At 46.2% G+C, this 20,000-nt stretch overlaps 1 protein-coding gene across 5 annotated transcripts in view; it reads left to right on the top strand.

Moving 5' to 3' along the window:
* Positions 1-20,000, top strand: part of LOC308480771 (protein EFR3 homolog A) — a 50,632-nt gene that overhangs the window by 27,449 nt on the left and 3,183 nt on the right. For all 5 annotated transcript variants that reach the window (XM_081012577.1, XM_081012576.1, XM_081012575.1 and 2 more), the window contains 13 exons: positions 1,448-1,606; positions 2,427-2,541; positions 3,693-3,744; positions 5,115-5,287; positions 8,652-8,727; positions 8,874-9,035; positions 9,691-9,822; positions 11,111-11,178; positions 11,821-11,948; positions 13,779-13,867; positions 14,344-14,389; positions 15,902-16,005; positions 17,946-17,995. In XM_081012577.1, the coding sequence (XP_080868703.1) occupies positions 1,448-1,606; positions 2,427-2,541; positions 3,693-3,744; positions 5,115-5,287; positions 8,652-8,727; positions 8,874-9,035; positions 9,691-9,822; positions 11,111-11,178; positions 11,821-11,948; positions 13,779-13,867; positions 14,344-14,389; positions 15,902-16,005; positions 17,946-17,995 (1,354 nt within the window). The remainder of the gene's footprint in view (positions 1-1,447; positions 1,607-2,426; positions 2,542-3,692; positions 3,745-5,114; positions 5,288-8,651; positions 8,728-8,873; positions 9,036-9,690; positions 9,823-11,110; positions 11,179-11,820; positions 11,949-13,778; positions 13,868-14,343; positions 14,390-15,901; positions 16,006-17,945; positions 17,996-20,000) is intronic.

The following is a 20,000-nucleotide window of genomic DNA, read 5'->3' as shown; positions in this document are numbered from 1 at the left end:
TAGGACCTCGTGAGAGCCTCGTGTCTCTTTCCGAAAGCCCCTGCAACTTGTTTACCTCGATTTGGGAGGGTGGGCTTGGCGGGAGGGAAGGAGTCAGATTTTGGCCTTGCACAGGACACTACATTACCCATGTCTAACGCTGCATGCATGCATTTTAGAAACCCTCACCAAATCTGGAGGCAGTTCCTCCTGGCAGTTGAGTTTGCCTCATAGCCCCATCATAAAAGGTAAAGAGACCCCTGACCATTAGGTCCATTCGTGGCCGACTCTGGGGTTGCGGCGCTCATCTCGCTTTATTGGCCGAGGGAGCCGGCGTACAGCTTCCGGGTCATGTGGCCAGCATGACTAAGCCGCTTCTGGCGAACCAGAGCAGCACACGGAAACGCCGTTTACCTTCCCACCAGAGCGGTACCTATTTATCTACTTGCACTTTTGACGTGCTTTCGAACTGCTAGGTTTGCAGGAGCTGGGACCAAGCAACACGAGCTCACCCCTTCGCGGGGATTCGAACCGCTGATCTTCTGATCGGCGAGTCCATGGCTCTGTGGTTTAACCCACAGCGCCACCCACGTCCCTTTATAGCTCCATCATATCTCAGTGGTAAAGGAGGGGCCTCTGGCTTTGCACGCAGAAGGTCCCAGGTTCACTCTTCAGTGGCATTTCCAGTTGCAAAAAGATTAGGAGAGCAGGGGAAAGCACACACTTTCAGGCCACCTCTCAACCCCCCCATCTCAAAGCAAGAGCCTAGACTAGGCTGGCCAGCCCTGAGCTGTGTAGATAAGGAGCCTGGCCTGGTCTACAGCAGAGGGAAATGTGTTGGATGGCACTTTGAGGCTGGATACTGTTTGTGCTCCCTGGTCACAACTGTCTGCATCCTGGCCCAGTTAAGAAGAGAGCGCTGGCCTCACACACGAAGTGGAATGCTGTGGGTATACAGGCATGTGTAGAGGGGCTCACAGACACCTGTTAGAACATGATAAAGGGTGTTTTCAAATACTGCTGCAGACAAGATTTTATACTGTCATGGATGCTTTCATTGAGATTTCTGCATTGCAGGAATCTAGTCCAACGGGGTTGGACTAGAGGACCTTGAGGGTCCCTTCCAACTATGATTCTATACTCTGGCAGGGAAGCTGCATATAGATATTGATGTCAGGAAAAACATCAAAACATTTATCTGATGTTTGGGAGCCTGTCATACAGTTCTTATATTTCGCTGCAAGCGACCAAGAGTGGGCGGGGTATTCTTACCATCATCATGTTCTGTATATGGACTTTATGTATTTCTCAGTTTTTATTATATTATTTGTGGTTATTTTATTGTTAACTGCCCTTGGATATTTGGATAATATCTAAATAGCCTTTGCTTCTGACTTCCAGTTTTGTGAAAGTTCCCTGTCCTCGAAAAACGAGATTCCGGCTGATGTGTTTGTCGTCTTTTGCACAGGCCCGACTGTCCTTGAGGTGTTTAACACGCTGCTGAAGCACTTGAGCTTGAGTGTGGACTTTGAACTGGGCCAAGACTCTGATGGCAAAGGTAGCCTCAACAGCCGCACAAAAGAGAGCGATGAAAAGATCGTCCAGAATGCCATCATTCAAACTATTGGTGAGTCAGTCAGATAATTCCCCCTTAGGTGGGTGTATGTTAGCAAAAAATTGAAATCCTGTGTTGCGTTTTTTTTGGGGGGGGGGGGAGCTTCATAATGGAGCTGAGCTTTTGAACCCAGGTCCTCACCACAAGGACTGTAGCTATGACACCAGCCACCACACTGGTTTCATCTTGCAAAGTGCTTAGAAGAACTTTCTACCAAGATGGGATGCAGTTCAGTGCTTCTGTTCTGTTTCGAGAAATTGGGTCATTTCACCTTGGGAATAACAGACATTTGTGGGGCTCAGAATAAACCTAGCCTTTCTAAGAGACCTCTCAGAAGAAAACCACAAGGGGAGCTGGCCTGGTCTGGGTGATCTTTTTCAGCTTATTAAAGCAGCTCCTCTCCTCCTCCTCAGCCGTGTGCTGGCTTCAACGTTTCATTTCTGGTTTTTTTTTTAAAGCCAGAGCTGCCTGTTACATCCAAACCAGGAAACTCAGGCCTAATGACTGTCTAAATGTCAAGATTAACTAACATTTAAAGCAGATTTTCTCAGTTTGGACATCAGGGAACACTGGAATGAAGTGCTCTGAAGCCCACATGGGAGGGGAGGAATTCTTGGGCCAGACTCTGATTCCCAGCTTCATAAACTGGGGGAGATTGTCCAAACCAGACAGTGACTCAGATTTGTTAACACAAGGCAGCCGTTATTTCAGAAGATCTGGTGGGAGGAAGACGGTGATGTGGACCCAATTTAATCCTTGAATTCTCAGGCCTTCTCTGTTTTATGAACAGATGGCCCAGCGTTGCCTCATCCTTCCCTTTTCCGTTCCGTAGGTTTCTTTGGCAGCAACCTCCCAGATTACCAGCGCTCCGAAATAATGATGTTCGTTATGGGGAAGGTCCCTGTGTTTGGGTCAGCATCTCAGACTGTGGACACCAGCCAGTTGGGGTTTGTACTTTTCCTCTTGCCTGTTCCAGAACTCTGGTGGTTCTTAAAACTGTGGCCTGCCTTTTGCGCTTCCTGCTGTCTTTGCAATTCCACTGGCTTTGAGGGAAGATGATCCCTTGGTGAACCCTTAGGGATACGATTAGCTATAAATAAAAAACAATTAAGCACCTGCAATTGATCATTTTTCCCAGTACACACATACTAAGTATTTGTTTCAGGTGTGGGAATGAGGATTATGGTTGATCCAAAGGCCTCCCAGGAAAAAATAATTCCGAAAGCAGGGAGAGAGGTGGCACTGCGTAGCCGTCAGGTCTGGGAGTTCCAGACTCCAGGGGTGGCTGCCTGCAGAAGGAGAATGTGTGAGATTGCTTAAGAGAGGAGGTGATCTGAGGGTGACAGAATCGGATGAGCATGGCTCACAAGCCCAGGAGGTCTTAGTTCACTGAGGATTGTCTCTGGTCCTGCCTTTCCCGACAGGCTTCCTGCAGAATTGCCCCAAGAACCAGAACATTCATGCAGGAATGGTGAAGGAGGTCTTAGGGAGTTTGCAAGATGCATGCCTATAAGTCATTCTTGCCCTTACTTGTTGCCCCTGGTCATTTTCTGACTCCTTCCCACGGCATGTGTCAGCAGCAGCCCTGAGTTTGCACGTGTGACTTATTAGTTGGTCCGTGTGTATCTCAGCGCTAGTATGGCAGGAATGGCCCTTCAGGGCGTTCTGTCACTCCAGGTATCAGTGGGCAGGAAGTGGTTGCCAGTAATGAATCATAGCAAGAGATTAAAAATGGGATATTACACCTGCCGTAATGAACTTAGCTGGAATGTAAGCAGAAGGCGTCTGTGACATGCCTCTCCTCTCTTAGAGTTGACTCCTGGAATGCCATCTGGCAGAGAATTACAAAAAACATTGCTGCTCGCAATGTTCTTTGCCAGTCTGCTCTGTACGCATCTGGGTATGGTGTGCGTGGCTTGAGAGATGGGTTTGCCACAGAGCGATGGGGACTTGCCCAAACTAAGTAGCCGGCCGTGGCTGTGGCTGGAAACAACAGCAGAAGTGCAGCTTGCACTCAAAACATGCACAGCTCTAGTGAGTGAACTGGATCACGGAGCCATATTGATCTAAAGTACAGCTCTTTTCTGCTCCCCTCCAGGGATTTGGGAACCAGGAGGATTCAGATCATGTTGCTGCGGTCTTTGCTTATGGTAAGTCTGATAATGGCTCCGCAGAGGAGTATGGGTGTGTGTGTGTGTGTGTGTGTGTGTGATGTGTCTGTTTTCAGTGGGACACACAGTCTCTAGGCTTTTGTCATGGAGTAGGATGCATGGATAAGTTTAAATATTTCGGTTTCATTTGAGCTGTGGGTGAGAACTCATGTTTTTATTATTTATCTATTACCCGCCCTTCACCCAGAGGTCCCAGGGTGGGTTGCAGTACTGAAACACAACATTAAAAAATTTTAAAAATAAGGTGGGTCCTAAAAACAGCGGGTGACACTGTGGTCTAAACCACTGAGGCTCTTGGGCTTGCTGATTGGAAGGTCGGCGGTTCGAATCCCCGCAACAGGGTGAGCTCCTGTTGCTCGGTCCCTGCTCCTGCCAACCTAGCAGTTCGAAAGCATGCCAAAAAGTGCAAGTAGATGAATAGGTACCGCTCCGGTGTGAAGGTAAACGGCGTTTCCGTGTGCTGCTCTGGTTTCGCCAGAAGCGGCCTAGTCATGCTGGCCACATGACCCGGAAAAACTGTCTGTGGACAAACGCCAGCTCCCTCGGCCTGTAAAGTGAGATGAGCATCACAACCCCAGAGTCGTCTGCGACTGGCCTGAACTGTCAGGGGTCCTTTACCTTTTTAGGCAAGAGTAGAATCTCTCCCACCAACTGCCCCACAGCTAAATTCACCCTCTTGTGGGGCATCTTGGGCCCACATGAGGAAGCATGTCCACATGGCCAGTCAGTCACTGAAACGGAGGGCCGGGTCACACAGGGCAGATTTCCAGGTCATGCATGGCGTTGAACAGGTGGCGAGAAGCCACCTGCTAGTTGTGCTCCCATACTCTTCCGTAAAGGCAGCTCCCCTTTGGGCCTTTTGCTCTTGTTGGAGCCCAGATCCCATCAGCCCTGACCGTCGGCCACGCTAGATGGAGCTGTTGGAAACAGGAATCCGAGAACAGTTGCCAGAGTGTCTGTCGCGGGTTAGCCATCTTCCCTGCTGTTGATTGACTGATTGATGGATTATATTTCTATGCCGCTTTTCGTTCGCATGAATCACAAAGCAGCTCGCAAGCAATAAATAACAATAACATAATAGAAAAACATATTGAATAATTAGCAAATAATCAGTAAAGCAATTGCAATCTATAAAACACTATTAACAAAACAACTGAAAAAAAGCCAAACAGTGTAATTGCAACAAAAGTCATGCTATGTGTAAACAGCAAAATATGATCCAGCCTTAGGCATCAGGATTCACTGTGCAAACTGCTTAGGTATATATGAACTGCTGCTGCCATTCTGAATATTGTGGATGAGCAAGAACTGCGTCAGTAACACTTGCTGTGTCTTGAACCCCTTGGCAGGTCACTTCGGGGTACAATGCCAAAAGCATCATGACTGTTCTCTCAGCCCCGTTCCTGGATCCCCTGCTGTCCTCTTCGCTCACGGAAGACAGCGAGCTCCGGCAGCTCGTTCTAGAAATACTACACAATCTTATTGACCGGCACGACAACAGAGCAAAGCTCAGAGGAATAAGGTAGGACAAAAATGCCACTTTGCGTTAAACAGCCTCAGGAAAATGCGGTGATGATCGGCGCAGTTGCCTCAAAATTAACCTGTGAAATGCTTTTGCTGTATATAAACTAGGGCTGCAGTATTTTGACAAAAAGGTGCCTCTGAGATTGCAAATCCTACCTTGAGAGTTATTTCCCTGTTTGCATGTATCATCAGAAGGCAAGTAATTGTCTTTAGAACTTGTTCCTTCTCATATGCAGATGTGTTCAGATTTAATTAATTAATCATCTGACGCTTACACAGTTAATCAGTTAAGAGTTCTTTTAATTAGGTGTTAGACCTAACAGGGGGTTCCCACTGCCTCACTTTCTCTTGTGCTCCTTCCAGAAAAAATATGGAGAGTCACAACAAGAGGGGCATTTCAGTAGTGCTTCCCCAGGGGAACTTGACAGGCAGTTGCAATTAACATATTTTCATTTCCTTGCAAAGACTTTCGTTTTTGCTCAGGCTATTGAGCGTTGATACTTCAGCTCTTCTGCTGGAGCATTTTTCAGTTGGCTAACTTTATGGTGATTATGCTTATGATGATGTGATGTTTCTAACTTTTCCAGCAATTGTATGACTACTTTTGTGGTTCTTGTTTTAACTTCTGTGCATTTTTGTTTTTGAATTATAAGTCACTTTGAGACATTGTTGGTTTAAGGGGACTAATAATAATAATAATAAAAAAATAGTAATAAAATAGTAATAAAATAATAATAGGTGGCGCGGTGGGTTAAACCACAGAGCCTAGGGACTTCCGGGTTGGCGCCATCGCTGAATGGCGGACTCCCTCCGAGCTCCGGAGGGAGTCGGCTCGGCAGGGGCTGGGTCCTACCGCGCCGGCAACGCGGGGACCCTTAAAAACCACGGGCACGGGGCCCGTGGACATGGGGACTCGGCTGGTACCGTCAGCGCCCTCCCGACTCGTGAAGGAGCCTTTTTAAAGGCTACGGATCGGGTGCCTGGGAGTGGCGTGGTACTTTGAGTCTATCGCTTCCCCTGCCGAGTGCAGCCGCATGCCATTCGTCGGAGAGCGCTGGCTTCTTCCATTTGAAATTCGGACATTTAACAAAAACCCGTGAGTAATTGGGTAACCGGGTACAAAAGGAGGGAAAAAAAAAGGAATTTTTTTTTCGGATTCGGCACGAGCGGGGGGGATCTAAAAAGGAAGTCAGTCCCCTCCCTGATTGTAAACATGCTAAAACAAGGACTGAGAAACCAAGATCAATTCAGAAGTTTATTGCTGATTAAAAATACCAAATTCCACGATGGAATCATTACAAGAATTGTGCTGGAGGAGAGTCGAGGGTGAGAGGGAAAAGGCAACCCCCCCCCCGGGAACCGGGGCGATTCAGAGAACCTGGCGGAGAGAGATGGAGAGTTTGACAGCTGTCAAAGTAGCTGTCAAATCTTGAGAATATAAAGAGGACTTTGCTACAAGTATTTTGCTGGTTAATTTTGATACAATTGGATATAAATATGGATACAAAATGTCGGGTGGAAAAAGAAACAACAATTTGACTTTTGGATGAGAGGACACAAAGTTATTGCAATCCCTCTAGAGGGGCTTTGGGACATTACAAGCGGCGTATATGGAAAACTACTCTGGGATGTGTACTACTGGTCTTAGCTCCTGGGAAAGTAGCAAAACTGAAATATTTGTTTTGTCTACAGAGGTGACAACACAATAGAATCTTTCTATTTAAGTAAGCTCCTGAATAACAAACCTCTGTAGAGATACTAGATTTCAGAATAAGAATGGTTTTGCAGCTGAACAAGACAGAAACCTGAGAAAGTAAGAAACAAAAGAGTAAAGGACCAACTACGCCACGGCAAGAACAATGGGAGGAGTAACAATGATCAAGGGAAATTAAAGGCCTCGATTAGACTGGACTTTTGAAATTAAACATCATCAAAACAAGTAAATTTAAAGAAAACCGGCAAGATGAATTGAGAAAGTTTGGCTGTGGACTTGAGACCTCCAGGCCGACAACATACAGACTGATGGACATAGGGAATCTAAACCGGGGAAGGGAGGGGGAATTCTAGAATCCAAAGGCTATGTAATCAACTTCTGGAACCTTCTTCTATTTTCTATCTTTTAAATTTTTTTTTATATATAACTTTGGTATTTTGATTTAACAAGTTTTGGAAAAAAAAAGAAAAGGGGGAATTCGTGGAAGGAAGCGGGGTAGATTTTGGGGAAAAAAATCTTTGTTCTATTTTGTTAAAGGTGAGGAGTGATGTTAAGATTGTAATTTAAATTGGCTATTAGGCATAACATATTAGGTTAAATTGGGAATGAGAACTTGTGGAACCAACGTAGGGAAAGGGGAATACAGTCGGGAGGGGAAGGAGGGAGTCCCAGAAAGAAGGTTATGAAAATAAGGGTTTAAAATTGGTCTTTTTTCTTTCTTTTCTTTCTTTATCTTTTCTATCTTCTTTATTCTGTTATTATTGGAAATTTTAATAAATATGATTAAAAAAAAAAAAAAAAACCACAGAGCCTAAGACTTGCTGATCAGAAGGTCAGCGGTTCGAATCCCCGTGATGGGGTGAGCTCCCGTTGCTCGGTCCCTGCTCCTGCCAGCCTAGCAGTTCGAAAGCACCTCAAAGTGCAAGTAGATAAATAGGTACCGCTCCGGCAGGAAGGTAAACGGCGTTTCCGTGTGCTGCTCTGGTTCGCCAGAAGCAGCTTAGTCATGCTGGCCACATGACCCGGAAGCTGTCTGTGGACAAACGCCGGCTCCCTTGGCCTATAGAGCGAGATGAGCGCCTCAACTCCAGAGTCGGCCACGACTGGACCTAACGGTCAGGGTCCCTTTACCTTTACCTAATAATAAAATAATAATAATAATAATAATAATAATAATAGCGGCAACATAAATGCATGCAATCTCACTAAGTGTCATATTGTATTAGCAATCTGTGTTCTATTCTGTATTGCTTTTGGTAAACATAGTTTCTTCTGGATTCTTCCTTTGAAGAGGACAAATTCTGCAGTTGTGCCAGAATTTTTCATATAGGTATTTTTTAAAATGAACACTTGCGTATGTGACAAAAGAGAGCTGACCAGAGTTGTTCATGACCCACCCTATTCCCGTGACTATAATTTGTTTTAAACTGTTTTTAATATTAAAATTTAAATTGCTGTAACCTGGGTCCTGGGTCCTTAAGAAATGGAAATAATAAGTTGATGATGATAAATTGTGAATTCTCTGGAATTGAACACAAACTTGGAAAAGATGGGGGGGGGGAATTATAACTTGCATCTTCCTCTCAGCACACAATGATGATAATATGTTTTTTTGAAATTAAGAATGGTGTATTTGTTCCATATCTAGAATAATACCTGATGTGTCTGATCTGAAGATAAAGCGAGACAAAATTTCGCGGCAAGATGTGAGCTTCATGAAGAAGGTAATTGCAAGAAGTAGGAAGCTTTTCCTTTGCTGGGTTCCTTCTGCATCCCTTAAAACATGTTGTCATTTTCCACTGATTTGTTCTTACCTTCGAAAAATCCTCTCTGCTTGCTGCGTTTCCTGAGATTTCCCTCTCCTTTGCAGCACGGCCAGCAGCTGTACAGGCATGTTTACATGGGCTGCAAAGAAGTCGACAATGTGCATAAGAACTTTGAGCTGCTCTACACGTCTCTTGCTCTGATAACGATTGAACTCGCCAACGAAGAGGTGGTGACTGACCTCATCCGCCTGGCCATTGCCTTGCAGGTATGTGCAGCAGGAAGAGATAATAATAATAATAATAATAATAATAATAATAATACAGTGGTACCTCAGGTTAAATACTTAATTCGTTCCGGAGGTCTGTACTTAACCTGAAACTGTTCTTAACCTGAAGCACCACTTTAGCTAATGGGGCCTCCTGCTGCCGCCACACCGCCGGAGCACGATTTCTGTTCTCATCCTGAAGCAAAGTTCTTAACCTGAAGCACTATTTCTGGGTTAGCGGAGTCTGTAACCTGAAGCGTGCGTAACCTGAAGCGTATGTAACCCGAGGTACCACTGTAATAATAATAATAATAATAATAATAATAATAATAATAATAAATTTACCAGCCAGATGGGCGGGGTACTAATAAACCCAGCCAGATGGGTGGGGTACAAATAATAATTATTATTTGTACCCTGCCCATCTGGCTGGGTTTCTCCAGCCACTCTGGGCGGCTTCCAACAAAGATTAAAAATACATTAAAACGTCACACATTAAAAACTTCCCTGAACAGGGCTGACTTCAGATGTCTTCAAAAATCCCAGGGGGGTGTACTTTGGCTGGAAACACGAGTTGTGCACGATCCAGAAATGTCTTCAAGCAGGTGTGTCGGTGCCTTTCAATGTTCTCCCTCTCCTTCCCCCCACCTTAAAGGATACTGCCATCCTGAACGAGGATAACCTGCCAATGTCTCACCGCTGCAGCATCATGGCGCTGGTCGCCGCGTACCTCAACTTCCTGAGTCAGATGATCGCAGTGCCTGCCTTCTGCCAGCACATCAGCAAGGTGCGCAGTTGTGCCTTCCTTCCGTCTTCCTACCCAGGGGTGACCAGTTTCCGTGTTCTTGGGGGCCGTCTTGTTTCTGAGAGAAAGGGGCAGCAGAATGTGTGGCTTTTCTTGTTCTTTGGAGTTTTAATTGTGTAAACTTCCCTGGAATTAATCTGATGGACAGGAAGTACAGAGGTACCTCAGGTTAAGAACTTAATTCGTTCTGGAGGTCTGTTCTTAACCTGAAATTGTTCTTAACCTGAAGCACCACTTTAGCTAATGGGGCCTCCTGCTGCCACCGCTGTGCCACCGCTGCACGATTTCTGTTCTCATCCTGAAGCAAAGTTCTTAACCTGAGGTACTATTTCTGGGTTAGTGGAGTCTGTAACCTGAAGCGTATGTAACCTGAAGCATATGTAACCCAAGGTACAGTGGTACCTCGCAAGACGAATGCCTCGCAAGATGGAAAACTCGCAAAACGAAAGGGTTTTTGGTTTTTTGAGTTGCTTCGCAAGACGATTTTCCCTATGGGCTTGCTTCGCAAGACGGAAACGTCTTGCAAGTTTGTTTCCTTTTTCTTAAAACCGTTAATACAGTTGCGACTTGACTTCAAGGAGCAACTCATAGCACGCGGTGTGGTAGCCTTTTTTGAGGTTTTTGAAGACTTTGGTGATTTTTGAAGCTTTTCCAAAACTTTTCCGACACCGTGCTTCGCAAGACGAAAAAACCGCAAGACAAAAAAACTCGCGGAACGAATTAATTTCGTCTTGCAAGGCACCACTGTACCACTGTATATAGATATTTTGAATGAATGAATATTAATTTGCTTGCTGCCTAATGCAGCCCCTTCATAATACCGCATAAAGCTCTGTAAGAGAGTTCGCCCCATCAAGTGACAATCCCATTAGAGGCTTGCCTGCTCCCTTAGTCTCTTGCAACACTGGAAAACAATTTCCCCCCTTACTGTCAGCAGACACCTCAGGACCTTTCTGTCTTTCTCTTTGGATTCCCACCTGATCAAACCTCCTTTTAAATCTTTCACAGGGAAGAAAGGCCATCAAGCTGTTCAACGTGCAAATTGAAAATTGAACCTTGACAAATTTGCATGTTTGATGATTTTTCTTCCCCCTGAAGGATCATGATCCTGCTTGTTGATGGTCCTGTAACCTGTGAGTCTTCCAGTGCATCCAGCAAAATCAGATTTTTGTGAACTGTTAATGATCTCCCTGCAGAGAGAATCTGCACTGCAATTCAAATTTTGTTCTGTTCTGTGGATGGCTTAATTTTATTTTTTGGTGCTTTTTAGGTCATTGAAACCAGAACTGTGGAAGCACCGTACTTTTTGCCAGAAACCATATTCAGAGACAAGTGCAGGTAAATGTTGCATATTTTGTTAGTAGTGGAAATTTTGCATTGTGGCCAGTTGGTTGACTTTTGCAACAATATGGGGGAAATTTAATACCTAAAGTGAACACTGAGTCTCCATGTTAATTTGCTGTTTCCAGTGCCTGAGTAGTAGTAGTAGTAGTAGTAATAATAATAATAATAATAATAATAATAATAATAATAATAATAAAAAAATATTATTATTTATTTATACCCTGCCCATCTGGCTGGGTTTCCCCAGCCACTCTGGGCGGCTCCGAACAGAATTAAAAGCACAATAGAACATCAAACATTAAAAACTTCCCTAAACAGGGCTTCCTTGAGTGGTTTCCTAATTCATTTCTTCTCTCTTGCTACATTCAAATGAAGTGATAGCTTGAAAAGATTACAGTGTGAAGTGGTTTAAAATTTGCTTATGACAAATTTGTTAAATTTGTTTATGACAATGTTGATTGATTGGAGGGGGAAGGGACGGAATATTGTGAAGAGAGGAATGGGATTAGTTGGAGGAGGGCATGGCTGGCTGGCTGGCACTCTGAGCGTTCCCCTCCTTCCGACCCCCTGAGCTACACATCCCACTTGTGCCTTCTTAATTTCTTGCCTGAACTCCTGCACTTTTGCTCTCGACAGTCTCCCCAAAGCCTTAGACAAGGACGACAAGAACTTGTTTTTCCTGACTCACAAGATTGCGGAATCCTTGGGCGGCAGCGGATACAGCGTGGAGAGGCTCTCTGTGCCTTACGTGCCCCAGGTGACAGGTGAGCGGTTACGCGGTTCTGATCGTGGTGCCTGCTCATTCATCGTGCTTGTGTCTCACATCCGGCTGGTCACCTGCCTCTTGCCATGAGCATCAAATAGGGGTGCAGGCAGAGCTCTGATTTCTGGAGGAGTAAATGTGGTTTGTTTGTTTTTTTGCTTCTGGAGGTTTTCACAATCTAACGATCACAGAGTGTTGCACAGAGTCAGATCTATGGTCCATAAGACTAAGTGTCCCTACACTGACTGGCAGCAGCTCTCCAGGGTTTCAGGCAGGTCCCCCCCCCCCCAACTTTACCCGGAGATGCCTGGGACCTTCTGCTTCCAGCCCTTCCTTGAAACCTGGGGCACCTGCCTTCTCTTTTCAAAGTGATAGTTAATAAATATGAAGTTACATCTACTGCAAGGCTGCCATGGACATTCTCCACTTGTGGGATAATGCCATGAGGAGCCAGTGTGGCGCAGAAGTGCCGGACTAGGACCTGGGAGGCCAGGGTTCGAATCCCCACTCAGCCGTGAAACTCACTGGGTGGCCTTTGGGGTCAATCACTGCCTCTTAGCCCAACCTACCTCACAGGGTTGCCGTGAGGAGAGGATTAAATGAGGAGGGGGAGAGCCATCTACATGCCACCTGGAGCTCATTGGAGGAGAAGGTGGAATAGAAATGCAATAAAGCAACAACAACAATAATAAATTTATTATTTATACCCTGCCCATCTGGCTGGGTTTCCCCAGCCACTCTGGGTGGCTCCCAACAGAACATTAAAAACACAATAAAAGATCAAACATTAAAAACTTCCCTAAACAGGGCTGCCTTCATATGTCTTATAAAAGTCAGATACAGATAGGTAGCCGTGTTGGTCTGCCATAGTCAAAATAAAAAAAATCCTTCCAGTAGCACGTTGGTCTTAAAGGTGCTACTGGAAAAAGTCAGATAGTTGTTTATTTCCTTGACATCTGATGGGAGGGCGTTCCACAGGGCAGGTGCCACTACCAAGAAGGCCCTCTGCCTGGTTCCCTGTAACCTGGCTTCTCGCAGTAAGGGAACCAGCAGAAGGCCCTCGGAGCTGGACCTCAGTGTCCGGGCAGAACGATGGGAGTGGAGACGCTCCTTCAGGTCTACAGGACCGAGGCCATTTAGGGCTTTCAAGGCCAGCACCAACACTTTGAATTGTGCTCGGAAACGTACCGGGAGCCATGCTGTCAGAAACCTCTCCCCCTCATCCTTCCTTGTTCCGGGGGCCTTTCCTTTCCTCTGTCCTGCACAACTTGTTCCCTTGGATTAGTCATTGCAGGTGCCCAGATTGTGATTTAGATGGGCTGCTTGACGATGGACAAGGGGGTTTGCCTCCCATCTAGGTCAGTGGCATGAACTTTCCAAGGGGTCCCCTGAGATAGATGGGTGCGAGGTTCTCTTCCGTAGGATGCCATGCAGGCCAGAGCAGTAACTCTTTGGCCTCTTGTGACCACCACCCTTCCTGTCCCAGCCACCCGTCACATCTGTGACTGCCACTCAAATTATTTGAAAACTTGACCCTGAGATGCACCGTAACTGCCACTAAATGGTCACTAAATAAAACTACATGTTAGCTTTGTCAGAATGTAGAAAATGGCGAAGAAGTCAGTAAGCTCAATGGGTTGTCTTCAATGTTAGTCCTGCCCAGAGTTGACCCATTGAAATGAATGGATTTAGCTAAAGTAGGTCCATTTATTTTAATGAGTACTCTCAGTAGGACTTAGTTGGCTACTGTCTCAGAAGGGGCCCTTCCTCCTCCTCCACAACGAAATAAAGGCTCTTTCTAAATTTTATTTTGGGTTGTCCGTGTCTGCAGATGAAGACCGGCTGTCCCGAAGGAAGAGTATTGTGGATACTGTATCTATTCAAGTGGACATCCTCCCTGGCAATGGCACAGAAGACAAGGTGAGTTTATTCTCTGTCAGGTCATGCGATGAGTCTTAAAGGAACTTCTCCCTTGCTTCTCTCATTTTAGAGAGAGGGCAGAATAACTTTGTGCTGTCCGTGATTTAGAGTCTTGCTCCTGAGGCTATGTTGACAATGCAAATATTCTGTGGTTGGTGTCATTCTTACATTTAATTTCTTTGACCGCACAACTGTTTGAACAACCCTCTACTTCAGAATTTTAGACCCCTGACAAGTAAAATTCTTGTTCTGGTGGTGTCCAGTTTTTAATTTTTAATCTCAGCTGCTCAACTTCCTATTCTCTGTCACCCCCCAACACCCAGAATTGCCACCAAATAATGACTACCTATAACAAGCTGATCTGTTCCAAATTTTGCAGACAGTCACAAGTAAATAAGAACAAAGAATTGCATCCCCCACCCCCAAATGGTTCAGTTGCTTATGTGGTTTAAACAAATATCTGATCTTTTCTCCAGGTTAACACGGAGGAAATTACTTTTGAAGCACTGAAGAAAGCTATAGGTGAGATTGCCCTCAGTTCCCTGTGAAGCTAGCTTTCTCCCTGCATTCCCCTCCAGCAGGCATTGGCCCTTACCAGACAGCCTATGATTTGAAATTAAGAAAAGATCTTCGTCCAGCATTTTGTAAGGAAGATTCTCTGATTGCAACAGCTGCCTGCTGCAATTACTTGAGTGCTTTCGGTGTTATCAGAGATTCCTGTTGAATCATGTCAGGCAACGTGAAGGTGTGAAAATATCGTTACACATTTGATACCATAAGGATGAGACCTGCTAGATGAGACCAAGGATCTCTCTGGTGCAGCATATTGTGTCCCACACGCCTGAGCCCAGCAGAGCTCGCCCCATTCAGATCACCCAGAACCGGCATTCACGGTCATCTAGTCAAAACCTCTGCAATGCAGGAATCTTTGTGCCCCAACATGGGACTTGAACTCGCAACCCTAAGCTGGAGAGTCTCTTGCTCTACCGACTGAGCTACCAAGGCGGTCATGCCTGTCCTGAACCTTCAGCTTCATTAGGCAACCCTGTTGGGTTTTGTGAAATAAGACAGTATGAAATCGCTTTGGAAAGACCAATATCTTAGATTCTGACTTGGCCCACTTTCATCTCTTATAATAAACCTCTTTACTTAAAACTTTCCTAGTAAATACATGCATGCAAGTGCCTCAAAACCCCAAAATTTATTCAAATAGCATGAAGTGCGTAGGATGGAATTCTAGGTGTCCCCTGAGCTTAAGAGAAGAATCTCTCACAGAATTGAACTTGAGTGACAAAAGCCTTTTGGCAGGTGCTGATAAGCTTACCCCTGAAGGAAGCCTGCACAGTTTGTTGCCCACCCTGTCAAATGCAGCCCATGACTCGCCGCACACTGTGGCCCAGCAAGTGCATGGCAGAAGCCCTGGTTTTGCAGTCCTAGCCAAGCAGGACAACGGGAAGGTTCAGGGATCCCTCATGGGCTGTGCTCAGCTGGATTGCTATGTATTTTGTACATATTTTCCTGTTGTGAACCACCTTGAGATCTTTGGATGAAGGACGGTATAAAGGTAAAGGGACCCCTGACCATTAGGTCCAGTCGTGGCCGACTCGGGGGTTGCGGCGCTCATCTCGCTTTACTGGCCGAGGGAGCCGGCATACAGCTTCCAGGTCATGTGGCCAGCATGACTAAGCCGCTTCTGGCAAACCAGAGCAGCGCACGGAAACGCCGTTTACCTTCCCACCGGAGCGGTACCTATTTATCTACTTGCACTTTGACATGCTTTTGAACTGCTAGGTTGGCAGGAGCAGGGACCGAGCAACGGGAGCTCACCCCATCGCGGGGATTCGAACTGCCGACCTTCTGATTGGCAAGTCCTAGGCTCTGTGGTTTAACTCACAGTGCCACCCGCGTCCCAAGGAAGGGCGGTATACAAATTTAATAAACAACAATAATTGCTTGTGTGTTGTGCCAGTCTTGCCTAAAGAGTCTCTGGCAGTTACTCCATTTCTTTCTCTCTTTTTCTTTCCCTTGCCAAAGATAACACTGGTCTTGAAGAGCAAGAGAAGGAGAAGAGGCGCCTGGTGATTGAAAAGTTCCAGAAAGCTCCCTTTGAAGAGATTGCAGCCCAGTGTGAAACCAAGGTGAGCCCAGGGATCTGGATCTCGCTGTGTGAACTGTAAGGAAATCTGTAGAAGAGGAGCAAGAGGATTGTCTTGGAGTACGACAACCTTTTAGGAGTAAAGGGCTTGGAACAGACTTCCTGCCTAAAATCTGCTAGATGACCTTGGCTATTACACCAGGTGTCAGGCTTCAGGGAATCTGATCCCTCCCACGGGGGCAGCCAAGAAGCAGATAAACAAGAAGAGTTCTTACCAAGTGGTTTATTCAATATTCACAGAGAGAGAAGAAGGAATGTGGTCTCTCTTAGATAATGGCATTGCTCCAAGTAAAGTCCCACCCTCTTAGTCCCTCCTATTCTACGTCATCCCTGTGCCAGCTGGAAACCAAATGGTTTCCAGAGAGTGGTAGGGGATGTTTTATCCCATGTTGATGGCCTTTCAGCTGATTCCCTGGTGACCCGTTGGAATGCGGAGTTAACCAAGGCTATTGACTGTCTGGCTCCAAAGCACCCTCTCTGATTGCATGGAGTCCGGACAGCCCTGTGGGTTTTCTGTGGAGCTGAGGGCGATGAAACAATCGCTGAGACAGCTAGAACACTTGTGGCAGAAAACTCATTCTGAATCTGACCGAACACGGGTTAGAGCTCAACATAGAGCCTACCAAGTGGCGACAGCAACGGCGATGAGGATCTTCTTCACTGCCACTATCACATCTGCAGAAAACAGCAGCAGGAGAACTCTTTCATTAAGAGTTCATTAATAATAATAATAAATTTATTATATATACCCTGCCCATCTGGCTGGGTTTCCCCAGCCACTCTGGGCCGGCTCCCAACAGAACATTAAAAACATGATAAAAAAAATCAAACGTTAAAGTCTTTCTGCCTCTTGAGCTTTCTGTTCTACTACCCTCAATGCATGCTGGGTCCTTGGGGACAGGTAGGAATACTTTCTAAAGACACTGAGTCTGTCAGCTGTCTCTCCCCTGGTGCTTCTTCTTCCTGCTGCTCTCCCAATATTTCCCAGCTTCTCCCCTCTGCAGCCTCAGAACTATGACCTTCTGCAAACCACTGCTCTAAATCTATACTGTCTGCCTCTTCTCAGGAAGGTTCAGGAAGAGAGGGTGGCGGCCCCCACCATGCCTCCTCAGTCCAGTCCCTGACACCAGGCTTTTCTGTGATGCTGTAAGATCTGGGGGAGGAGGGCTTTGAGAGGTGGCCTGGACCAAAATCCACTCTGCACCATCTCACCTGTCATTGGAACAGGGTGTCTGGTCCCTGCAAGAGAATTTGTGGCCTGCAGTACATGACGGCAGGGTGGGGCTCTACGCTGGTTTCCTTTCTGGCTGGCTAAACTGCATCCAGAGGGCAATTGTTGTTGTTTGTTGTAGTTTAGTCGTGTCCGCCTCCTCATGACCCCCTGGACCAGAGCATGCCAGGCCCTCCTGTCTTCCACTGCCTCCCACAGTTTGGTCAAACTCATGCTGGTAGCTTTGAGAACACTTGTCCAACCATCTCGTCCTCTGCCGTCCCCTTCTCCTTGTGCCCTCCATCTTTCCCAACATCAGGGTCTTTTCCAGGGAGTCTTCTCTTCTCATGAGGTGGCCAAAGTCTTGGAGCCTCAGCTTCAGGATCTGTCCTTCCAGTGAGCACTCAGGGCTGATTTCCTTCAGAATGGAGAGTTTGATCTTCTTGCAGTCCATGGGACTCTCAAGAGTCCTCCAGCAAACTCCCCATTAAAAGTTCAACGAACGCATTGCAAGACAGTTTGGCCCCTGCTTGGCCAAGTGCTTGTGTGTCTGCCCGAGCTCTTTCCTGGGCTCCGAGGCCTGGAATGACACAAAACCCTGATTTCTCCCCGGGAAATCCCAGACTCCGGAAAGGGAAGCAAATGGTGCAACACTCCTGCATAGAACTGCACCTTGGAGTACTTTCCAATAAATGTATGTTTTCTCCCTACAGGCAAACCTCCTCCACGACCGGCTTGCTCAGATCTTGGAGCTCACCATTCGGTAAGGGAAATGGCCAGGAGCTGGAGGTCCTACCCTGGAGTCACGGGGGGTGGGGTGGGGTAGTGGCAGTTCTGACAACCCGGTAGTGTTGGGCATACTGTTTCTGTGGCCAGAGGTGCCGACCTGTCTCTGAGTGGTAAGGAAATAAAGCCACAGGCACACAGCAGCTTACCATAAGCATTACATAAGCTCTGGTTATCTCCCGCTTGGACTAGTGCCATGCGCTCTACGTGGGGCTACCTTTGAAGGTGACCTGAAAACTGCAACTAATCCAGAATGCGGCAGCTAGACTGGTGACTGGGAGCGGCTGCCGAGACCACATAACGCCAGTCTTGAAAGACCTACATTGGCTCCCAGGATGTTTCCGAGCACAATTCAAAGTGTTGGTGCTGACCTTTAAATCCCTAAACGGCCTCGGTCCAGTAGGCGCGTCTCCACCCCAATCATTCTGCCCGGACACTGAGGTCCAGCGCCGAGGGTCTTCTGGCGGTTCCCTCACTGCGAGAAGCCAAGTTACAGGGAACCAGGCAGAGGGCCTTCTCGGTGGTGGTGCCTGCCCTGTGGAACGCCCTCCCAGCAGATGTCAAGGAAATAAGCAGCTATCTTATCTTTAAAAGACAACTGAAGGCTGTTTAGGGAAGCTTTTAATGTTTGATGCATTACTGTATTTTAATATTTTGTTGAGAGCTGCCCAGAGTGGCTGGGGTATATATTATTATTATTATTATTTTTACACTTTCTCAGGTAATCAGCTCCTGCAAGGGAGGGCCTCCATGATTGGGACCCCTGATTTGTTACTAGCTGGCACACGCCAGTGCTGTCCTCCTAGGCAGCTTCTCATGTTACTCTGGTGCCAGGCTTGCTGCAGGAGTACTGCGCTGCCAGAGATATGTGGGAAGCCCAGAACCTCATGATCAACATCTCCTCCCCATCATGGGGAACTGGGTGAACAGAGGAGTGGCTGCCCCAGTATGCCTTGGGGCTCCTTGCAGTTGAAAATGGCTCCTACCATTATGGACCAGAAAATAATTCTACTGGGTGATATGAATGGGGTAGTCTCCCTGGGTATGGACAGAACCATAAGGAGGACAGATTCAAAAGAAGCGAGACTACCATCCACCTTTTTGTAATGACACTTGTAATGTGGAATTGTTTATGGTAATATAATACAGTTGTACCTCTGCTTATGTATCCCTCTGGATACGTAAACTTAGGGATGCGAACACGGCAAAACCAGAAGTATTTTTCCGGGTTTTGCCGTGCGTGCATGTGCAGAAACGCTCTACGCTCTGTGTGCATGCGCAGAAATGCTAAATTGCGCCATGCGCAGAAGTGGTCCTCCGGTTGCAAATTCCTCGGGATGTGGCCAGACCTCCAGAATGGACCTTGTTCGCAACCGGAGGTACCACTGTAGATGGATAATGGTAAAAGATGCAGCAAATTTAAACTTAAACATGGAATCCATGGAGGGAGAGAAGGAAGTCCAAAGGTTCAAAAGAACCTTGTATTTTAACGTTTGAAATGGTTATGTTTTATATGTATAAAATTATATATATATATATATATATATATATATATATATATATATATATGAAAATGGCTCCCATAGCACCAAGCTGACTTGACATGGAAGATTCACACTTTCCATTTACTCTACTAAAACAAAAACCATGACCAGTGAGATTTGCCCCCATCCCTTCTTCTCTCTTTATGATCTTTAGGAAGCAGGCCTGAAACTCATCTGGTTCACTCAGCTTTTGTGTAATGTCTTGAGCTAATTGGGTCCATGTTGGGTTCTTTGGGTTTGTGTCTTGCCACAGTTCCCTTACGGTCCTGTTGTGTTGCTTTGTTGAATTGCTTTATGGATTTCTAGCTGCCTTGGGGATCAGTTTGACCGAAAGGCAGGATAGGCAATTCAAAAATAAGTAAGTAAGGCAAGGAGAATATCTCACAAGATCCATTCTCTTGTGGTCACAAGTTGGCTGGGGTGTCCTGAGAATGCTGT

This window comes from Podarcis pityusensis (genome assembly GCF_964106645.2).
Source record: "Podarcis pityusensis genome assembly, chromosome: 7".
NCBI lineage: Eukaryota > Metazoa > Chordata > Lepidosauria > Squamata > Lacertidae > Podarcis > Podarcis pityusensis.
The sequence above is the reverse complement of the archived record's forward strand: the minus strand, read 5'-3'. Positions and strand labels throughout refer to the sequence as shown.